This window comes from Dipodomys merriami, unplaced genomic scaffold, assembly GCF_024711535.1.
Source record: "Dipodomys merriami isolate MVZ:Mamm:240054 unplaced genomic scaffold, mDipMer1.0.p SCAF_8, whole genome shotgun sequence".
Lineage (NCBI taxonomy): Eukaryota > Metazoa > Chordata > Mammalia > Rodentia > Heteromyidae > Dipodomys > Dipodomys merriami.
In genome coordinates this window covers 1,285,425-1,307,907 of record NW_027206401.1, presented here as the reverse complement: position 1 = coordinate 1,307,907, position 22,483 = coordinate 1,285,425, and the positions used below count along the sequence as shown (strand labels likewise).

The 22,483-nt window shown below is 40.1% G+C and overlaps 1 protein-coding gene across 19 annotated transcripts in view; it reads left to right on the top strand.

Moving 5' to 3' along the window:
• Positions 1 to 22,483, top strand: part of Afdn (afadin, adherens junction formation factor) — a 122,755-nt gene that overhangs the window by 60,521 nt on the left and 39,751 nt on the right. For 12 of the 19 annotated variants that reach the window (XM_070010306.1, XM_070010300.1, XM_070010288.1 and 9 more), the window contains 11 exons: positions 2,326 to 2,444; positions 6,822 to 6,883; positions 7,000 to 7,205; positions 9,260 to 9,280; positions 10,001 to 10,146; positions 10,665 to 10,759; positions 11,216 to 11,481; positions 13,096 to 13,239; positions 15,022 to 15,220; positions 20,248 to 20,351; positions 22,156 to 22,242. In XM_070010306.1, coding sequence (XP_069866407.1) covers positions 2,326 to 2,444; positions 6,822 to 6,883; positions 7,000 to 7,205; positions 9,260 to 9,280; positions 10,001 to 10,146; positions 10,665 to 10,759; positions 11,216 to 11,481; positions 13,096 to 13,239; positions 15,022 to 15,220; positions 20,248 to 20,351; positions 22,156 to 22,242 — 1,449 coding nt within the window. The remainder of the gene's footprint in view (positions 1 to 2,325; positions 2,445 to 6,821; positions 6,884 to 6,999; positions 7,206 to 9,259; positions 9,281 to 10,000; positions 10,147 to 10,664; positions 10,760 to 11,215; positions 11,482 to 13,095; positions 13,240 to 15,021; positions 15,221 to 20,247; positions 20,352 to 22,155; positions 22,243 to 22,483) is intronic. The other 7 variants (XM_070010301.1, XM_070010297.1, XM_070010303.1 and 4 more) reach the window with 1 other exon arrangement.

The window sequence follows — 22,483 nt, the reverse complement described above, 5'->3', positions numbered from 1 at the left end:
TGAGTAGAGTGCTAGCCTTGAACAAGAAAGCTCAGGTAAAGCACCCAGGCCCTAGTTCAAGCCCCAAAGACTGGCACAAAACAAAACAAGAGTGTACAATCCTGTTGGTACCCTGCTTTTGAAGCCCCAGTATCACAGGCTTTCTGGTCTGGCATGTGCCCATCTCTCCTACCTGAAGTCTCTTTCTGCTTGGCATACTTGCCCTTTACTGGCCCCTTCTCCTGAAGAAGCCTGAGTTGTTGAAGCATCGAATCCCACCGCTCTATGTAGGTTCATTGTGTTACCATCAGTGGCCTTCCTCCCTGCTTGCTGATTGAATGGAATATGAGGATCATTCTGGCTGGCCAAGATCATGCTTCTTGGGTTATTGCTGTTCCTCTGGGGCTTCAGAAAGTACCTAGCATGTAATGATGTCTCGACAAGTGTCTTGTGCACAGTGAATATGTACTCAAGGAACAAATAGAACTACTTCTCATAAATGTGTATCATCAGCTCAGGAGATTGAGACCTGAGAATCACGCTTCAAAGTCAGCCTAGGCAGGAAAGTTTGTAAGACTCTTATCTCCAATTAAGTGCTTTAAAACATAAAAAAGAAGCCAGAAGTGATACTGGGGCTCAGATGGTAGAGGAATAGCCTTCAAGCCCCAGGACCAGCACCGGAAAAAAAAAATACACACACACACACACACAAATAAAATAGTCAACGTGGAAGGCTTGGTCAATAGAGGGAAAATGTAAACTGGAAATGATTTCATCCATCATTTACAATTGACTTTTAACATTGACTGTGGGTGACGGGGGTGGGGGCAGGGAGGAAGCAGTGTGTTTATGGTAGACTTCCATGGTTAGGTAGACTGCTCTCTATTTACAAATCTTTGTGCACTGCTTCCTTCAGCTGTTACTTTGTGAGCTTTTTATAGTCATTCAGAAGCAGATTTTTGTAATATATAAACATGAACTTTCCATAATTTATCCATTGCCTTATTGTTAATCATTTCTAAGCATTTCCCTTTCAGTTTGCTATCCATTGACTAGAAACATACCTTATGAAAGTACTTACTGTGTATGAATGAATATATATATTCTTAATACATATATTAAAATATATAGTGAATAAATGCATATTTATAAATACATATTTACAAGCACTGTTGTCACAGCACTCTATGGAAATTTTAAACAATAGAGCATTGGCTTAATGAACTATTATGAGTGGAGAACAAAATGTACAGTTATCATAATTCTATAATATAAAAATGTCATAATATTTACTACATTTGAAAAAGGAGTTGTAATTGTTTTCTGAACCTGGCTCCCACTGTGTAGATGAGGCTGGCTTCCATGTTCTGAGTGCTGTGATTATAGGCTGGTTTGAAAATTGTATTTTTTGAGGTGGGTTGTGTAATCCTATTTATGGAAAAAACAAGAACTGAAAAATTACATGCAAATAGATGCCCAGTATTAATTTCTGGGTAGTAACATAAGGATTTTTAGTTACTTCTTACATAGGCTCAATTTCTACATAAGCTCAATCTGTACAAATAGGTAACACATCCTCTGCCTTCAAGAGGTTAGGAGTATATATTTTAGAAGTGTTTAAATATATTGGGCAGTTTATAGGTGTGGTTTTCCTTGGCACTGGTAAGTGCAAGAAATAAACTAGTGAATTCATTAGATATTGAGCTATAATGCACAGGATTCCAATCTGTTCTGAAGACTGATGAACTAAAGACTTCAACGTTATATATTGTGTATATCTTCTTCTGAGCTCTTAGGCTGTCTGAGAGATCTTATGGAAATAGAGTCAGTATTATTTTTCTACTTGAGATATCATTATCTGTGTATGTACACTTTTTTTTGGGGGGGGGGCTGTCCTGGGGATTGAACTCAGAGCCTGAGTGCCAGCCCTGAGCTTCTTTTGCTCAAGGCTAGCTCTCTACCACTTGAACCTTAGCTCTACTTCTGGCTTTTCTGGTGGTTCATTAGAGATAAGAATCTCACGACTTTCTTGCCTAAGCTGGCCATCCTCAGATCCTGGCCTCCTTCGTAGCAAGGATTACAGGTATGAGCCACTGGCACCCGGTCCTTTCATACACTTTTTTTCTGAAGCCAAGTCCTATCTCTTGCAAATCGAAATAGCACTGTTTTTCATGTTATTCTTTAAGTCCCATGTGCCCTGGTGGATTTTGCATTTCTGAGTCACTGGCTAGTCCTCCTGCCTTCCCTGCATGGCAGGCCCGCATCAGATATCTGTCTGCCTGCGGCACCTGAGTATAAAGCTTGCTTTGTCTCTGCGGCATTCTAACCACTGCTTCCCTGGCACAGAGCACCACCAGACTGGACAGCGACAGGGTGTCCTCTGCCTCTAGCGCAGCCGAGCGAGGAATGGTGAAGCCCATGATCCGCGTGGATCAGCAGCAGGACTACCGCAGACACGAGAGCAGGTAGGGGTGCTTCCACTCTGATCCCAGGAGGGGTTCCTAAGATGTCCAGGAAGCTTGGGACAGCATTACTGACAAATGTGTCACAATAGTCACAGTATTTTCAAGACCATTTCCTTTCCCGTTTACTCATTGGGGGAAAAGTGCTTCCTTGATGACTGTTGTCTTTTACAGACCCTGTGTTACCAGGCTGATCCTGGAGGCACATGGGATAGAAAGTGTTCTTCCATATTGACTGCTCTGAACAAAATATAAATAAGGGAGTTTTTATAGTGTTTTAATATTGGATCATTTCTATAGTTAGAGAAAACTAGTCATTTCACCCATTTGTAGAAGAGATTAAAAACATGCATGAAGCCAAAAATGACTTTGAAGGACACTCTCTAGTCCCTTTGGGAGACAGTATTATTCTGCCTCATCTTGTAGAGGCAAGTGGACGGTGAACTTTTGTTTTATTCTGATACTGCCTCGTTTGCAGAAGTCTCTGTCCCCTATTTCCTGAAGATTTTCAATTTGTGTCACTTTAGTAAATCAGAATTCACTGTCCTGTGACATCTAGAACTGTTTAGATGTTGACAGTAAAGTCATCATCTTAAGCATAGTAGTTCTGTAACAGATGATGAGTACCAGGTACTACCCTTTTGACATTACAGACACATCTGGCTCTGTACATGTGCTCTGGCCCCACAAAGACATAGTCAGAGCAGAGAGTGCATATGACTTGTGCATATTGGTAGTGGGGAACTTGGAGAATTGATGTTTGGCACTCTTCATATTTTGGAAAGGCTGTTCTGACTGTTCCCTGGTAGAAGTCCAGTAGTCAAGGCTGAGAGTGGGCACAGGTGTGACATGAAATGGTAATCATTAATTCTCACCTTCCAGCAGAGGGCACTGTGAAGTGTAGGATGTTAATATAACTCTTCCATAGTATTGAAACTGGTATATTCATGAAGGAGTTTCAGGTGTTTCATTTTATTATGAAGAGCTCTGTGGGTATATGAATTTTCTTAGCTCTCATAGAATTGATTAATTTTTCTATGTGCTCATTTGGGATGGTAAAGTGTAGGATGTCCAGAATGGTAAATTGGTATTATAGTGAATACTTATATGTAGTTATAAAGTGATTGCTTAATGTTGTAGTTCATAGCTCATAAATATTTGAATGAGTTTATCTTGAGTTTGTCTGAATTCAGTTAGGAAAGAGAATGATAGGATATATAAGATTAACAAACATACAGTTTAAGTGATACATCCAAGTAAACATATGATGGTAAATTGCAGAAAATCAATTTTACATGGCACAGTGGATCCCATTTATAACCTCAAGAGGCACTGGTGGCATGATCACTGAGACACACTCAGGCAGAAAGCTTGATACACCGGCTGAAGAATAACCCAAAGCACTCTAGGAGCAACTCAAGCATGAGCACATTTCCTAAGCCCCAAGTTCTTACTCTTGAACCACACACACAAAAAACTATATAGACACACTCTAATTGTTTAAAAGGTTAGATTGATTTGTGAAGGCAGTAATTATTGAAAGTGCTGCTCGAACTGTAAATGTTACTTGACTGGTATTAAGGGTAGATCAAAACTCATAAACCATTCTTCCCATTCCTACCTCATTTTCAGTTTATCAAATACACTATATTGAAATAAGCAATACTTAATTTTATTCATGTAGTTATAAAATTTGAGTCACATTAATAAATAATTTTAATAAATTTTAATAACTAATTAATAATAAATTCAAAGAAGAAAATCCTTTTGAATGATGAGAGTGAGTTTTCTTTTGTCACTGACTTTTTCTTTTACTTTTTCGGCTACTTCTATTACCAGATTTGTTCAAATGAAGGATCATTTATAAAGGTTTTCCAGATCCATTTTATGGGACATTAAATGGAAAATGCCTGTGTAATTTTAGGTATCAATAAATATAGGAGTACACACACACACACACGCACGCACGCACGCACGCACGCATTTAAATAATGTTCTGTTTATAAGAACATCTTTGCTTTTCTAGTTGTTCCGTTAAATCCAAATCATTAAAGAGTGGGAAAAAAACTTAGAAGAAGAATATAATTTGGTGAAAAGAACATTTTGCTTTTAATGATTTTAATAGTTGTAGAAGAACGTTATATGTTCTTTTTTTCATACTCATCTTTTGGTGCTTAGAAAAATACGGGGCTAGAGAGACTGTTTGCTGATGATGAAATAAAAATTATTCCAGTCAGCTGATCTGCAAGCCCATTAGCTCATTTCACTTCTGAAGAAAAGCCTTTTACTCCTGATTAGCTCCTTCAGCAAGGGCAGGAGTGTTTCTTCTTACATGGCAGCCCATCATCACTGCTGACTAAACTGAAGTATGTTGCTTCTGAGAGGGGCCACACTTGCTGTTCCTACTGAGTAGGCTTGCTTCACGTGCCCTATGTTGACGACCTGCTCATCAGACCCGAAGGTTGATTTGAATATGTACTGACAAGAGTTAAATATGTAAAGTCAACATTTTAATTAATGTATATTTTCTTTCATTGCCACTACTCAGTTTTTAATGAAGCTTGCAGGAGGAGAGAACTCATGTTCCTCGGCTTTTGAAATCAGGTTTCTACCTTTCTTAAAGACAAATTTTTTTTTTTTTTTGGGGGGGTCCGGTCGTGGGGCCTGAACTCTTGGGCCTGGGCGCTGTCCCTCAGCTCTTCAGCTCAAGGCTAGCGCTCTACCACTTGAGCCACAGCGCCACTTCCAGTTTTTTCCTTTTTGCTTATGTGGTGCTGAGGAATCGAACCCAGGGCCTCATGCATGCAAGGCAAGCGCTCTACCACTGAGCCACCTTCCCAGCCCAAAGACAAATTTTTAAGAATTTCTTCTATCATCTCTGCTAAAGTTCAAATAAAATGAACATTATTGAAATTGTTAAGGAAGCTAATCTCTTTGTTTATTTGGCTCTTGTTAAAATACACATACAGCTAATAGCAAACTAACTTAGAATGACAATTTAGTGGCCCTTATCACATGTCTAGGTAGCAGGATGTTTACACTAAGTATGCATTATGTTGACTTACCTATTAAGAAAACAGGGCTGGGATATAGCTCAATGGCAAAGCACTTGTCTAGCAAGTACAGTATCCTGGGTTTGATCCCCAATACCAAAAGAGAAAAGACAAAAAAAGAAGATAAGGATAGCTAACACCAATTTCTAGCTATTTCACACGTTATAGTAAGTCTGTGCTTAGCAGTAGCTTTCCGATTATTTTTTTGTCAGTTGTGGGTCTTGAACTCTGGGCCTGGGCACTGTCTCAGCTCTTCAGCTCAAGGTGAGCACTCTACCACTTGAGCCACAGCGCCACTTCTGGGTTTCGGTGGTTAATTGGAGACAAGAGTCTCATGGACTTTCTTGCCCAAGCTGGCTTTGAACCGCGATCCTCATGTCTCAGCCTCCTGAGTAGCCAGGATGACAGGCGTGAGCCATGACGCTTGGCATTCAGATAGTTTTTTAACTATGATCACAGCGCAAGATTGTTTTTACTCTGGTAGACCTGACAAATGCCTAAGTACATGCTCATAACTGGAAGAGGAATTTTGTAAGATGTGGCCTATCCAGTGTCCTGACTCTTGGGTCTTGCAGAAATAGAAATGTCCCTAACTTTTGAATTAATTTGTTCACAAAACCTGGAAGTACACAATGGTAGCTCTTAAAATGTCTCAGATTAGTCTCTCCTTAATTATATTTTTGACAGTTTGTTGTTTGTATAAAGTCAAGCTAACTGATGGAAGTGATCTTAATTAAAAATTATCTAAAAAATGATTGAATAGATTTTTTTCCCCTTTAAAGGTAAACATCACTATGAGCTTTGGAAAAAGATAATATTGAATGGCTAAACAAAATCTGTGTGACACTCTGTGTCCCTTAGAGAAAGATGTCCATATTCTAGGAAATGCTCTCTTCCATGCATGTTCAGTTTGTAGCTCCCTGGTTCTAAGAAATGCTTTCTTCTATGCTTGTTCAGTTTGTAGCTCACTGGTTTGGCTTCACTGGTGTCTCAGTAGTGTCTTTTCACTGTTACCCGAACCAGGGCTTGGCAGGTGCCAGACAGCCTGATCATCATCCTAGACACAAAGCACTCATTAATAATCCAGAATCATGTGTAAGATCTGCTTTCTTTTGGAAGTCTATACATCAAGGAAACAGACTTCTGTGAGGAATTGGGATAAGATCACTCCCAGTTAATTCATCTAATTGGTTGAATAGGTTACCAATGAGGCAAAGGGTTTGCTATCATTTTACATGGGGACAAAACGTACTTGTTAAAATCCATGCAGGTTGTTGCATTGTTAGCTTCTTGACTTTATTTTAAATGTTGGTTTTTCTTGCTTTAGAACTCAGGATGCTGCCGAGCCTGAATTGGTACTGCCTGCAAGCATTGAATTCAGGGAAAGTTGTGAGTAATTGTAGTTTCAGTTCTCTTGTTAGTGAATTATTTATTTCTTGTTGCATTTTTTACTATATGATTTTCATGGCTTTTGTTCTTTTTTTTCTTCTAAAATCCATTTACAGCTGAAGATTCATTCTTATCTGCCATTATAAATTATACCAATAGTTCTACTGTCCATTTTAAGTTGTCTCCTACATATGTATTATACATGGCATGTCGGTATGTATTGTCCAGCCAGCACAGACCTGACATCAGTCCTACAGAGCGTACCCACAAGGTCATTGCAGTGGTCAACAAGATGGTGAGCATGATGGATGGCGTCATTCAGGTACGCGCTAGCCCAGCAGGCTGCTGCCCAGAAGTGTGGCTGCCTTTCCCTACACTTCACACTATCCTGAGAATAAAAGTTAACAGAGAATAAAGAAAAATGAACTGGGCACCGGTGGCTCACGCCTATAATCCTAGCTACTCAGGAGGCTGAGATCTGAGGATTGCGGTTCAAAGCCAGCCCGGGCAGGAAAGTCCGTGAGACTCTGATCTCCAATAAACCACTCAGAAAACTGGAAGTGGCGCTGTGGCTCAAGCAGTAGAGCGCTTGCCTTGAGCTGAAGAGCTCAGGGACAGTGCCAAAGCCCAGAGTTCAAGCCCCACGACTGACCAAAACAAAATAAAATGTGTAGCTTTGAACAGTGAATGGAAATGGGAACTTTATTCTTTACTGTAAACTTCAGAGCAAATGAAGACAAACTGTGTGTGTTTATGACAATAAGGTCATGTGGAAGACTATTAACATTGTAACAGTAGTTCTGAGAAAGTGTAGACACTATTGTGATTTTCTTAGTATTTTCTTTATTGAAACAAAATTCAGATAATGTCAAATTAACTGTCCTTTTTTGGATAGGATCATTTCTGTAACACTATGTATGTCAACTGCTGAGCAGCTTTCAGCCCCAAAACATTTCAATTGCTTGAGTACAACCTCCCTTCCCCTGTCTCTGGCGCTCACCCTCTGCGAAGGCTCCTGCTCTTTCCTGATGAACCCACTATGAATGTTTAGTACTTATTTTATAATCTCATATATAGTATAGGAATTTTGGATATTATGACAAATGTCTCACTTCAGATTAAATTCTGACCTAAACTTATTTTGAAGATTCAGGAGATAAGGGTACTTGTTAGGATGGTTTTATTCCTTTAAGTACTATGTTGATATACAATTGATAAAATTGATAAAGCTGTTTTTCATACTTAGAAAATTTGGAGATTTAATCTTGAAAGTCTTTAACCATAAATTTGTAGGCTCTTTTTAAAAAGCTTTTCTCTTTTGTCCATGAGTGCTTTTACTTAGCTATGGAGCTAGTAATGATAAACACTTCAGTTAGATGGTTGGGTTTTTTTCCTCCTGGTTAGATGATTTGAGGGAAACTATGGCATTCTTTTCATTCCCTGAGGTGTGTTTTTTGTTGTTTGTTTTGTTGTTGTTTTTTAAGTTTTGGGTTTTTTTTGAGGTGGGAACTTACTCTAAGGCCCATACTATGCTGATCTCAAACTCAGTGATCCTTTATACTACAACCATTATTTTACTAGGATTATAGGCTTTGTACTACAATGCCAGGTTGCGCAGAATTATTTTAAAAAGCAAAAATTTTCCAAAAATGCTTCTTTCATGTTTGAGTGATTAGCACAATATGCATTTGTTGGTGTTATAATTTTCACACAAGCTAGGAAATAGGCAAAGAGGAATGTCATTTTATTTGCATGCCTTTTTGTTACTGTGGTATCATTTTTCTAAGCAAATGTGAGTTTCCTTTTTATTTGTCATCTAAAGCCATTGTCTGTCTCCTATGTTGTATGAACCTGAAAACCTCTTCAAGACTGTCACCGTTCTACCACAGACTGCCCTTGGGAACTTGTCCTTGTCGGTACCTGCTCTTCTGGGCAGTTGCCAATCTCAAAATGACTTTTCAACTTCAGATTAGATTTAGAAAGACAGATAATTTACTCCCTTTAGCATAAGTATAGGTCTTTAGACATTTTTAATTGCTCAGAGCTTTTACTTTGTTTCTACTGGTCTTTCCTGTCTCTTTCATTCTTAAAATTAATTCAGTGGAATAAATTCTCATTTAAGTAGTGAGCACAGTGTCATTTTAAAAGTTCATTCACTTATCGTGCCAATGTTAAGAACATAAGACTAATGTTTTATGTTATATACTTGCAAAGATGCTTCAGAATCATAAATGGAAATGTAATTTGGAAATAACTAAATGTTGTACTTTCATGTTGTGCCTTCATGTTAGTGTTTTGATTTTTTTAACTATCATGATTGTTTACAAGTTTCTTTCTCTCGTTCTGCTTGATTTCCCCTCGTCTGTTTCTCTCCAGGAAGTAGACCAGGTTGATCAGGTAGGATATACTGCTGGGAGCTAATCCTAGCTGCGTTGGCTTAGCCGAATCTCTCATGCTGCTTCCATGTCCAGTGTGACAACAACTGGACTGAACAGTTCATAACACTCATTCAGCAACTGAAACATGCAGTACTAAACCCCTTTTTGACTATGCAACTTGTATCAGCATTTCATAATTTCTGCTTAATGCACTTCAGTGTGGATATGAAATGACAAAAGTTCTGTTTCTTCTCTTTATTATTTATACTTGGTTCCTATTCTTTGGATCTCATCTGAGGTTGCCTGGCCTGCACATGTGGTCGGGAGAGGATGCAATAGATCAGTACTTGATACTGAGTTGCTGGCATCTAAGCCAGTGACTACAAGTATCAGGGTGGCTGTGGGTTAACCATGGACTCGTGTGTGTATGCTGCACAGATTACCAGATAATGCACAACCTACAATTCGGTGTTACAATGTATGGTATCTCCATTTCTCCATTAATGATGGAAATTGCAGCTCATTAGACCCATGTGACTGTCTATACATGTCCTAAGAAGTGGTTGTTTGCTTCCAACTGCTCAATATACACTCAAATTCCTTTGCAAGTATCTGGTATCTGTGGTAAATACCTGGGTGAAGATGGCAAGGTACTGATCTGTCTTTGCAGCTTTTCAGGATCATTCTTGTTTATTTTTGTTATTTTCATGTTACTTATGGAAATGTGTTCTGTCCACAGAAACAAAAGAATATTGCCGGAGCCCTTGCCTTCTGGATGGCGAATGCATCAGAACTTCTCAACTTCATCAAGCAGGACCGAGATCTTAGTCGGATCACTTTGGATGCCCAAGATGTTTTAGCACACTTAGTTCAGATGGCATTTAAGTATGAACGGCAATTTTTGTTTGTTTTATGCTAGTCCTGGGGCTTGAACTGAGGGCCTGGGTGCTTGTCCCTGAACTTTTGCTCAAAGCTAATGCTCTTGGGCCACAGCATTTTTTATGGTGCTTAATTGGGAAATAGGTCTCACAGTTACCTACCTAGGCTTGCTTACAACTGCAGTCCTCAGATCTCAGCTTCCTAAGTGGCTCAAATTGCAGGTGTCAGCCACCAGTGCCTGGCTTGAATGGCAAATATTTTAGGATGACACTATTCTGTAATGAGTTAAAAGATATGTTCTTATGTTAAGTTTTTAAAGCTAATGGTAAAGCTTCTTAATCAAACATGAGTATTATGAAGCATGAGTGTTAATTTAAGCATATTACATTTGATGATGTTTCAAGAATACTGAGGATACAACTTTTATTATTTTAATGGAAACTATTTCTAAATCATTTCACACGTTTGACAAATTAGCATTTTGTCATGCTGAGTTTTTATCATGGCTGTTTATATGTTTTCAGGTACTTGGTTCACTGTCTTCAGTCAGAACTTAATAACTACATGCCAGCCTTTTTGGATGACCCGGAAGAGAGCGGTCTGCGGAGACCGAAGATAGGTTAGCTCATTTTTTGTGCTCGCTCTCTCCTCACTGTCCTGTGTAACCTTGTCTTCAAGTTTCGTGTATGGAAGAAGTGTGTCATAAATACATGGAATATTTTCATGCATCTAGCTGTCACTAAAAATACTTTTAAAAAAGTACTAATAGTTATGTTTATGAATAGTTCTCCTTTTTGTTATGCCATGCCAGTCATCCTTAAAGACTTTTGGGTGAACTTACACTGGAAATGTGTTTAGTTAAAAACTTTGTTGTTTAAAGCCATATCACTGCTATCTAAGGTTGACATTTTTAAAGTAATTCAGCAGTTATTACTAAAGCTACTTGTTACAGTTTGTACTATAACTCTGTAACTGTAATAACTAGAGTTACCATCACTACCTGTCAAGACCTCCTGTAACTCCGCAGGTTCTTGTTAACATTTGGTCCCTACTTTCCCTCCTGTGTCCTGGGCAGATGACGTGCTGCACACGCTCACAGGAGCCATGTCCCTGCTGCGGCGTTGCAGGGTGAATGCCGCCCTGACCATCCAGCTTTTCTCTCAGCTCTTCCACTTCATCAATATGTGGCTGTTCAACAGACTGGTGACCGACCCGGACTCAGGGCTGTGCTCCCACTACTGGGGAGCTATTATCCGCCAGCAGTTGGGACATATTGAAGCTTGGGCTGAAAAGCAAGGACTAGAGCTAGCAGCTGACTGTCACCTGAGCAGAATTGTGCAGGTGTGTTCATGGGTTTCCCATCCCAATGTTAATAGAATTATGGCATATCACCATGGTGAATGATATACTCACCATGGAGCAATACTTTATGATGGGCAAGTACTTGCATTTAGTAAAACCTCCACTGAACTGGTGAGACAGGAGTACCTGGGCTGCTGTAACAAAGCACTGTTGCTCCTTATCTCCTGGTTCTGGAGGCGAGTAGTGGAAATCGGGGATTATCTCCTGATTCCGGGGGTGAGTCATGGAGAGGTTGGTTGGGCTGGTTCTCTCTGAGGGCACTAGGGCCTCTCCCTCAGCGTCTGCTCTTCTGGTGGAGAGCAGACTTCAGTGTTCTCTCCTGTGCATTCATCCTCATCTCGGTCCCATCTTCCCCACATACACGTAATTGACCACTTGTGTAAGGACCAGTCAGACTAGACCTCCAGATCTCATTTTAACCAGATTGTCCTGGTAAAGACCACATGTAAATGAGAAAACTTTCTGAGACGTGAGAGTAGAACTTGGAAAACATTAGAACTTTTGAGGACAGATGACCTGTAACAGGTAGGCAAAGCAGTAAAATATAAATATGCTTGGAGAATCCTTTATGCTGACATCAGCAAGATCTATTTCAGAAAGCCGCTACTGAGAGATAAAAATGGACAATAATTAACTCTTCAGAGTAGAAGCTGGAAATGGCGCTGTGGCTCAAGTGGTAGAGCGCTAACCTTGAGCTGAAGAACTGAGGGACAGCGCCCAGGCCCAGAGTTCAAGCCCCATGACTGACCAAAAAAAAAAAAAAAAAAAAAGAGTAGAAGCTAAGCCAGATCCTAATGTACCAATGGCACCGAGGAAATTTTTCAACTATCAAAGACTACAAACTGCTATGTGCACCTGAGGAAAAGGGGTATCTGTAGCTTTAAGACAAAATGTTTTAAAATTCTTTTAGTGTATACTTTGTTTCCTATTTCCCCCCTTTAAAGGGATTGAGACTGGTTAGTTACCATGTCTTATGGTGAAGCTGTCAGATCCCTGTGATTAGTAACATGAATTAGTATGTCAGTGCTTAAACTTTCAAAGAAAACTGTTGTCACAGGTTATAAATACTACTAATTGAATTTAATCATATACATGTTTTAGTAAAATCAAGAGGGTGTCTGCCAGGAACTGGAAGCTTACACCTGTAATCCCAGCTGCGCATGAGGCTGAGATCTGAGGGTTGCAATTGGAAGCCAGCCCAGGCAGGAAACTGAGACTCTTTTATCTCCAATTAACCATCAGAAAGACAGAAAAAGAGATGTGGCCCAAGTGGTAGAGTACTAATATTGAGGAAAAAAAGTTTAGGGATACACCCTGGATATGAGTTCAAGTCCTAGAGCATGCATGAAAAAAACCCAAAAAGTATCAAGACAATGCTTTTGGTATATATAGCATTAAGTGTTTTTAGTTATGTATTGAAGGATTAGTTACTAGCTTTATAAAAATTGCATAAAGTACTTTGGGGTGCTGAGAATTTAAACCGAGGTCCTCACAGAATCTAATAGGTCTTTGTTCTACTATAAGCTGTATCTTCAGGCTCTCCCCCCAAAAAAAATACTTTCAAATTGTATTTTATGTCATTCTTTTGAATAGGCAACTACTTTACTTACTATGGATAAATATGCACGTGATGACATTCCAAACATTAGTAGTACCTGCTTTAAGTTAAACTCTCTGCAACTTCAAGCCTTGTTACAGAATTACCACTGTGCACCCGATGAGCCTTTCATCCCAACGGTAAGTGAATGTTATCTCAACTACAAAAATGTGGGCATGTTTGCACAAGGAAATTTGGATGAAAGAAACAAGAAAAATTTAGTTAACTAATTTGCTCATTTGATAGCTTATTTTATATTGGCTTATAATATCTTGCTGTGGATATCAAACATAGAGTTTAGTGCAAGCAGGGGAAAGTAATAGACATTTTAAATAGAAAGGGATTCAACTCTAAATCTTAACTGTGTCAGGGATCAAGCCTTTAATTCACTTTATATCTGAACTATATCACTATCAGAGCCCGCTGTGTCTTGGGGATTGTTAATTAAATTGAGTGGATGGATGAACCAGCATTCCATATTGAGTTTTATACCACTAAAAGACCAAGTACAAAATAACCTAAACCTAGAAATCACCACTCAGTAGCATGGAATATCAGTAAATCATGTCATAGTATTTTTTTTTATTTTTTATTTATTTTTTTTTTTGGGTCCAGTTGTGGGGCCTGAACTCTGGGCCTGGGCACTGTCCCTCAGCTCTTCAGCTCAAGACTAGCACTCTACCACTTGAGCCACAGCACCACTCCCAGCTTTTTTCTTTATGCTTATGTGGTGCTGAGGAATCGAACCCAGGGCCTCATGCATGCAAGGCAAGCACTCTACCACTGAGCCGCCTTCCCAGCCCCATGTCATAGTATTATAAAGGAATACAACACTGCAAGGAGGAAGAATGAATTATAGCGTAATAAAATATTTTTACCTCAAAAACTCCATATGCAAAGTATACATATGCAGACTCGCTTCATTTATTTGAAATTTAGAAACAAGACAAAATTAATCTTATTGGTTATCAGCCTGGATAGCCATGCCCTTGGGGTTAAAAAGGGAATGGCAGTAAAGAATGGATAGCTTCTGTGGGCCAATACTATTTTCCTAAAGTAGAAGTGATAACTGAGTGTGTATCTCCATTTTACTGAGCTGCACAATTGGAACCTAAAGTTCATAAATCCTTCTTGTGTGTCTTGTGTATTAATGATAGGCTCTGTGTGTGTGTGTGCATGTGTGCGTGTGTGCACACGTGCGCATGTGTACATTTACTGGTATTAGGGCTTGAATTGAGCTTGGCTTAGGTGCTCTCCCTAATCCTTTTTGTTCAAAGCTGGCACTCTACCACATGAACTATAGCTCTGCTTCCAACTTGGTGGCGGTTAATTGGAGATAAGAATCTCATGGACTTTTCCTGCCCAGGCTAGCTTTGAACCAGATCTTCAGAACTCAGCCTTTTGAGTAGCTAGGATTACAGGTGTGAGCCACCAGTGCTCAGCAATTAATATATCTTTAAATGTAAATTACCCACTGTACCTTGATATATTTTCAAAATGGGCAAAATACCATGCAAATATTTTATCTTGACTTTTTAGATATTTTAACATAATAGGAGGTTTTCCCAATGTCACTAAGCATTCTCAGAAAAAATGATTATTTACTGATTAACAAATATGTTAATTATGTTAAGAAAAACTGCCTTGGAAAAGGGAAGCATTTCTTTTTGTGATTAAATGTTTTTTATGTGAAGCTATGACTATTTGAGAATTCCTATTTTACTTCATATTTAAGGTATGTGACTTTACAAAGAGCAGATTTTGGGTGTAGTTTTGAGTGTTCCCACCTGTGGCCTGGATAGACACCTCTCAGTCATGCTTTACTAGGATAGCTTGCTGGGGTGAGCAAATAGCCTCTGCCATCAGGAGTCTCACGTTCGCGTTAGCGAGCATCTTGTGACTCAGAGCTTGTTTTCTCATAGGAACTTATAGAAACTGTGGTGGCTGCTGCTGAGGATACGGCTGATGAGCTTGCCCGCAGTGACGGCAGAGACGTGCAGCTGGAGGAGGACCCGGACCTGCAGCTGCCTTTTCTTTTGCCAGAAGATGGCTATTCCTGCGATGTTGTGAGAAACATTCCTAACGGCTTACAAGAATTCTTAGATCCTCTGTGCCAGAGAGGTAAATGCCTAGCACTGTGGATCATTCCAGAGTCTTGAGCTGCAGCCCAGGTGCAGCTGATTTTTGCACCCTCCCTGCCTGAATGGCTGGCCACTCCTGTGGGGCGGCCCCTGTTTCTTGAGGAGCCTGTGTTCCCATGACTCAGGTATTTCATAGGACATGTTCAGACACAAGCCTTCCTGGTGTACTGTGGCCCTTCTATGAGCATTTGCTTTGCCCACATGGTATTATAGTAACAGGTCTTTTGGGTGTCCTCTCTCCTAGCATTTTATGGTAACAGGAGACCTTTGTGCCCCTCCTTGCGTTTCATGAACCTAGTCAACCAAGTCATCCACTTAGGGTCAAGCCATGCTCTTTGCACTGGTGCTGACTAGCAAAGCAGTAAAGAGGCATATAGACTACCGGAGTTCCAGTCCTAATTCTGCTACCTGCCAGCTGTGCTGTTATAGACAGATCACACCCTGTGCCTCCATTTCTTGATGGGCCAGGAGGTCACTGAGGATTGGATGGGCCTGTGTGGTGACAGCTCTGTGAGTGCACAGTGTTGTGCAGCCACCGTTGGAGCCACTGTACCGGCCAGGTGCACCAGCTTCTGCTACGCTATGTACCACATGCACTGCGTGGTGGGCCTGCTATGTATGGAAGGGCTCGTAGCACTGTAGATGGAATCTACCTGAGACACTCTCTGAGTTCATTTGACCTTTGCTCGTACAAAACACTGATTGAAAAAACTCTTAGCCTGGGCACAGTGGCTCAAATCTCAGCTTAAGAGGCCAGATGTGGATTGTTGTTGGCACCAGTTCTAAGTGAAATGTGAGACCCTACCGAAACGAATAACTAGAGCAAAAAGGCTTGAAATGTGACTCAAGAGATGGACCTCTGCCTAGAAAGTACAGACCTCTGAGTTGAAATCCTCATGCCTCGAAGAAAACCCCACAGTTACTCCCAGTGTATGAGCTTTTAAATCAATACACATTTCAATTTCTACTCTTCTACTTTTTTATAATGCGGAGAACAGCTCAGTGAATAAAATAATGGATCCAAATATAGGAGTTTGTTTAAACAAAGACTAATAATAGTACATGTACTGCAGCCTGGACCTCCTGCTCCTCACCTGGTCCCAGGTAGGACCCGTACCAAAACCGGGGAGGGACATCACTACTACCCCTGCTCCTGCACAGGGCTTCCTAAGTCACCTCACCTCAACCTCACCTCATCTCCTCTGAGCACTGAAGCAGCTCAGCTACCTATTTTGAAAACAACACATGGAGACATGCTCCTAGGCAGATAAACTTAGGAGTAGGATCATTTTCACTTCAGTGAATATTTCACTAACCACAGTACATGTATTTTATATCTTCAAAGGTATCAAAAATTTTTATAGTAAAAACAATTGTTAGCCAGGCTCCACTGGCTCATACCTGTACTCCTACCTACTCAGGAGGCTGAAATCTGAGGATCGCAATTCGAAGCCAGCCTGGGCAGGACAATCCTCTCCAATAAACTACTCTGAAAAGGCCAGAACTGATGCTGTGGGTCAAGTTAGCCTTGAACAGAAGCTCAGAGACTATATCAGGTCCTGAGTTCAAGCCCCAAGACCAGCAGAAAAAAATAATTGTTTCAAAAATTGTTTCATGAAGTGTGTTGTTTTCAAAATAGGTAGCTGAGCTGCTTCAGTGCTCAGAGGAGATGAGGTGAGGTTGAGGTGAGGTGATTTAGGAAGCCCTGTGCAGGAGCAGGGGTAGTAGGGATGTCCCTCCCTGGTTTTGGTACGGGTCCTACCTGGGACCAGGTGAGGAGCAGGAGGTCCAGGCTGCAGTACATGTACAGGTTCCAGCAGGGACACTCCGCTGAACTAGCCTTCTGAGTGTTCTGTACTCTGCTGGTGGTTCCTGGCTGGTGGGCCCACAGGTTGCAAGGGTACCACCGAGTTCTAGAAAGGTCTTTGCATGAGTTCCACACCTCAACAATCTAGAAGCCAAAGCCAGCTTCAGTTCCCATCTTCTCCTTACAGCAGCAATCTGTTGACAGTCTCTTCACTCCCTCTTGCTCTGCTTAACCTCCCACTATTAATGTGGTTAGGACTCTTGAGTTCTGTTGTCTTTTCAGTGAGGTGTGAATTCTGTCATCACAGGTGTGAGGTGTGGGTGTTCTGTTTCACAGGGAGATGAGTGTTCTATCTTCACAGGGAGTGTTCTGTCTTCACTGTGTGGTGTGAACTTCTGTTTTCACAGTGAGATCTGAGCACTGTGTCTTCACAGTGAGGTGTGAATAGTTGTCTTCACAGTGAAATGTGAGTGGTTTGTTTTCACAGTAAGCTCTGAGTGCTGTGTCTTCACAGTGAGGTGTGAGTGGTTTGTTTTCATCTTGAGGTGTGAATAGTTGTCTTCACAGTGAGATGAGCTGAGAGAGGGTTCTGTTTTCACAACCAGATGTGACTGTTCTGTCTTCACAGTGAGGAGAGTGTAGAGTGAGGTATGACTATCTGTTTCCACAGTGAAGTGTGACTCTTCTGTCTTCACAGTGAGATGTGAATGCGCTGTCTTCAAGTGTGAATGTTTGGTCATCACAGTGAATTTTTGGTCTTTACAAGGAGCTTTGAGGTTTTGATCTTGAGCTTGGATGGGCTTCTTTTTTACTCACACTCACAAGTATCTACCACTTGCCGAACTCTCTAATATTATGAAAAAATAAATAGGGAGACTTAACTTGCTAGTTCTAAAGCAAATTATTCACAGCATACAAGCCCTAGCCGGCTTGTCATATTTTTAATACAGCCAGCATTTACCCATGTGGAGATACTAATGTCTTAACCTGATGAATTGTTAGTAAGTTCGGTATGCTTGCTTGTGGGCAGCCCATGTGAGCTTCTTGGAACCCACACGGCATTTCTCACTGCCTTTTCAAAGGCTTATGAAGTGTTTGATGTTTACGACCACAGTGTTTTAAATCTTTATTCTTTCATGCTGATTACAGAAGTACCATGAATTCTTAATTCGTTTTGTTTCATTTTATAGTTCAGTTCTGTGAGAAAAGATTATAAAAACCAGCCTGGACTTTTAAAGTGTGCTGGGGTGCCTGCCTTAAGCAATAATAAGGTTTTCATTAGCAGTGTGATTCAGAACATATTATAGAAAACTAATATTTGGAAAAATATAAGACTGGAATATGAAACTGTTGACGTTTCAAAAACCTGGGAAGGTTTGTGAGTCCCTAAAGCAATGGAAGGAAATGTAGATTGTAGTTATAGTTGAATGGAATTGCATTTAGATAGCGAGCTTTTCCACGTAGAGTAGTAAAAGTAAAATTATTTATGTATTTTTAACTGAATGTCGTGTGTGTGTGTGTGTGTGTGTGTGTGTGTGTGTGTGTGTGTGTGTGTGTGCGTGTGCGTGTGCGTGCATGCGCGCGCGCCAGTCCTGGGGCTTGAACTCAGGGCCTGGACGCTGTCCCTGAGCTCTTTTGCTCAAGTCTTACACACTACCACTTGAGCCATAGCTTCACTTCCAGCTTTTGATGGTTAATTGGAGATGAGTCTTATGGAGGGGCTGGGAAGGTGGCTCAGTGGTAGAGCACTTGCCTTGCATGCTTGAGGCCCTGGGTTCGATTCCTGAGCACCACATAAGCAGAAAAAAACAAACCAGAGTGGTGCTGGGCTCAAGTGGTAGAGTGCTAGCCTTAAGCTGAAGAGCTGAGGGACAGCGCCCAGGCCCAGAGTTCAGGCCCCACGATTGACCCTTCCCCCCCGCCCCCCCCCCAAAAAAAAAGTCTTATGGATTTTTCTGCCCAGGCTGGCTTTGAATTACAATCCTCAGGTCTCAGTCTCTTGAGTAGGTAGGATTATAGATGAGAGCCACTGGCGCCAGGCTAAATACACCTTTTTCTATCTCTTTAAACCAAAGTAATATTGTCCTAAGTGTTCAAAGATAGTTCAGATAACTGAGGGTGGCCAAGACCTCATCTGTGCCAGCTGTGGCTGTGTCCATGCACTCTCCACACAGCATGGTCTTGGTAAGGTTCAGCTGGTAGCAGCAAGGGGAAAACAGCCATTTTGTAGAAAATATAAAATGATGCAAGGCCCACATCACATGATAAGTTGGTCAAAAAAAATTACTGAGAAACACAAAGTAATATTTGACTATAAATGAAAGTTGACATGTTTAAGAAATTTGCCATTTATAAATAAGCCATTTGTCCTTTGTGAGAATGTCAGAAATACTCTTATTTTTTTTTTCTACTGGTGCTGGGGATTGAACCCAGGCCTTATACATACTAGGCAAACACTCTGTCGCTAAATTATAATTCTACCCCAAAAATAATTATCTAAAAACATAAAATGATTCTAAATTTTATCTGCAAAATTTAAATGAATATGACCTTAAATTAAAAGTTCAACAAAGAAATAATAAGGAAACTGCCCAGTCCCAGAATGATGTACAAGTCAGATAACGTCTTTAAGACATTTAAGAAGTATGATGTGTGCCAGGTGCAAACGTTGTTTGGGTATCATTCTCCGATTCTCTTCTTCATTCCGTTCTTTTACAAAGTAGATATTTTGAATGCCATTGAAGGTCACCTAGTCTCCTAAATGTTCTGAATGACATTGCGGCTCTCCTCATGCAGAGTAGTAAGTAGTCCTTTAAGGAGGTAGTTCCAGAGCAATTCAGTAATTCCTCACAGAAGAAAGAAAAAAGTTCTTTGGACACAGAAGGAAAGACCCAATTTACACTTCTCACCTTGGTTCTGAAATCCTGTTGGGTCAAAACAAACGTAATTTTAAATGTTTAGTAAATTAATTTTCATAAGTGACAAAAATAAATGTCATTAAGATACTAAATCATTGGCTTGCTATGATGGCACATGCATGTTATACCAGCATTTGAGAATCTGAACTAGGAAGATCATAAATGGTGAGCTCCTCAAGTGTGCAGTGGGAAAACAAGGCGCATGTCTAGGTATATGTGGGCAGTTGAAAACCATGAGTTGAGTCACATGCCTTTTCATTTTGTAATTTGTTTTCTACCTAGGATTTTGCAGGTTAATTCCTCACATACGATCGCCAGGAACCTGGACAATATATTTTGAAGGTGCAGATTATGAGAGTCAAATCATACGTGAGAATACAGAACTGGCAAGTATTTTAAGAATGTTAGATGGGTTGGAATACAAAATAGATTCCTAATCACCTGAAAATTTAATGCAAATTCATTCTTTGCTTACACTGAAAACTGATGTGAAAGGAAAAATTTTAAGGTCATTTTTAAATAATTTGATTCAAACCTCTTAAGAGGATGATGTATGTCTATATATATGTTCTTTCTGCCTACTCATGTCTATATAGTTTTAGGTCTAAACAAAAAGTACTTTAAAAAATAAAGAATACTTATGCTCACAGTTATGTCAACTTTCATATATATTGTCAGAATATTAATCTGTAGTCTTAACAGACTTAAGAAAATAATTTTGAAACATGAGAACTATACGGTACAGTTTGACACAAAGTTCTCTTTTAGTCCTGCATTATTTGTTTTTAGACTGTGAGTGGACTGAATGTTTCTCTGCCTTTAATTTTGTGAAAATCTGCCACCCAAAAAGTAAGGTAAAAGTTAATGTGCCCAATTTAAGTGATAAAGTGAGCATTTTAGATCAGTGAAAACTGGACGTTATGGGAAGAATTAGTCAAGCATTCATAGCACAATTCTGAAATGTGTGCACCTTGAGCATTCTAGTTTTTCCTCACTTTCAGACATATACCTGAAGATACCAAGAGTCAGGTATTTGGTATGGTTACCATCTTGGGGAAAATTTTACTTGGTTTCACATAGTTTTAGACAAAACATACATAATAGGGTTTTATTTATTGGTTTAAACTTAGGGTCTTTTGCATTCTAGGCAAGTACTCTACCAATTGAGCAGTGCGCCCAGCCCAAGGATGCTTTTTTTTTTTTTTTTTTTTTTTTTTTTTTTTTTTTTGGGTCCGGTTGTGGGGCCTGAACTCTGGGCCTGGGCGCTGTCCCTCAGCTCTTCAGCTCAAGGCTAGCGCTCTACCACTTGAGCCACAGTGCCACTTCCGGCTTTTTGCTTATGTGGTGCTGAGGAATCGAACCCAGGGCCTCATGCATGCAAGGCAAGCACTCTACCACTGGGCCACCTTCCCAGCCCCCCAAGGATGCTTTTTTGTAGGTTAAATTCAAAGTAATTTATTTTGGTTTCTTAGCATAGTTTAGATTTGAGCATAAATTAGAGCCATGTTCAAAAATTAAATTGATATTTGTTCTTTTGCACCAAATATGTGATCACAGTTAATTCCTAATAAAGAAACCATATTGCTGACATTTTTAAATTGATCTCTGTAGCTATTTTCAGCCAAATCTGAAGTAACAGCACCTACTTCTTACCAGGTTTACTAGAAAAACAGGTACTTTCTTAGAATCACTGATTGTTCATCTTCCAAATTTATCAAATTGCTAAGGAGGCAGATTTAAAATTGGTTTTGATTTTGGAAAAAAAAAAAGAATATCTAATTTATTGTCCTCCAAGTAAGTAGTCTTATTGGCTTGCTTACTTGCCTTCTAAAGAACTATCTGTGTAATTACCACATTTTCCGACTTTTCCTATATTTGGTTTGTAAATATAAAACTATACATATAGTGAGAACGTTTTTTGCTAAAGTTACATTGCATTTCCCTCCAAATACTTCACAAATTACTATCTGATGAAGAATTTACATTTAATTACATAAGCTCCGCTTCTCCAGACTTTTAATATGATGGGTGACTTTATTTCCATAGATACCACCATCATGAAGAGTACAAAGTTGTGGGTGTCTTTTACTCATTCTCTTTTCCATTTAAAATGCAGTCGACTCTAACTTTGTACCCACATGGAAATACCTTCATTATGGCCAGAAAGTAACCTCTGTGTTCATTCTTTAGGCTCAGCCTCTGAGGAAGGAACCAGAAATCATCACTGTGACCCTGAAAAAGCAGAATGGAATGGGCCTGAGCATCGTGGCAGCAAAGGTAGGGACAGTGAGCCCTGGAGGATGTGCCTACCCCGAGCCAAGCCAGCAAGGGTTAGGGCTGCTGTGCAGGTGCTCTGTTCCCTGCGTGGAGAGCGAGTGTTCAGCTCTGCTTCTGGGGAAAGAAATGCGCTGCATAAAGGAAACCACTACACCGCTGGAGTTCACTGATTAATGAGCTCCTGGGCTGTGTGTTACCTTGAGACCCAGCAGTCTCAAAGAAGCTATGTTAAAGGCAAGAG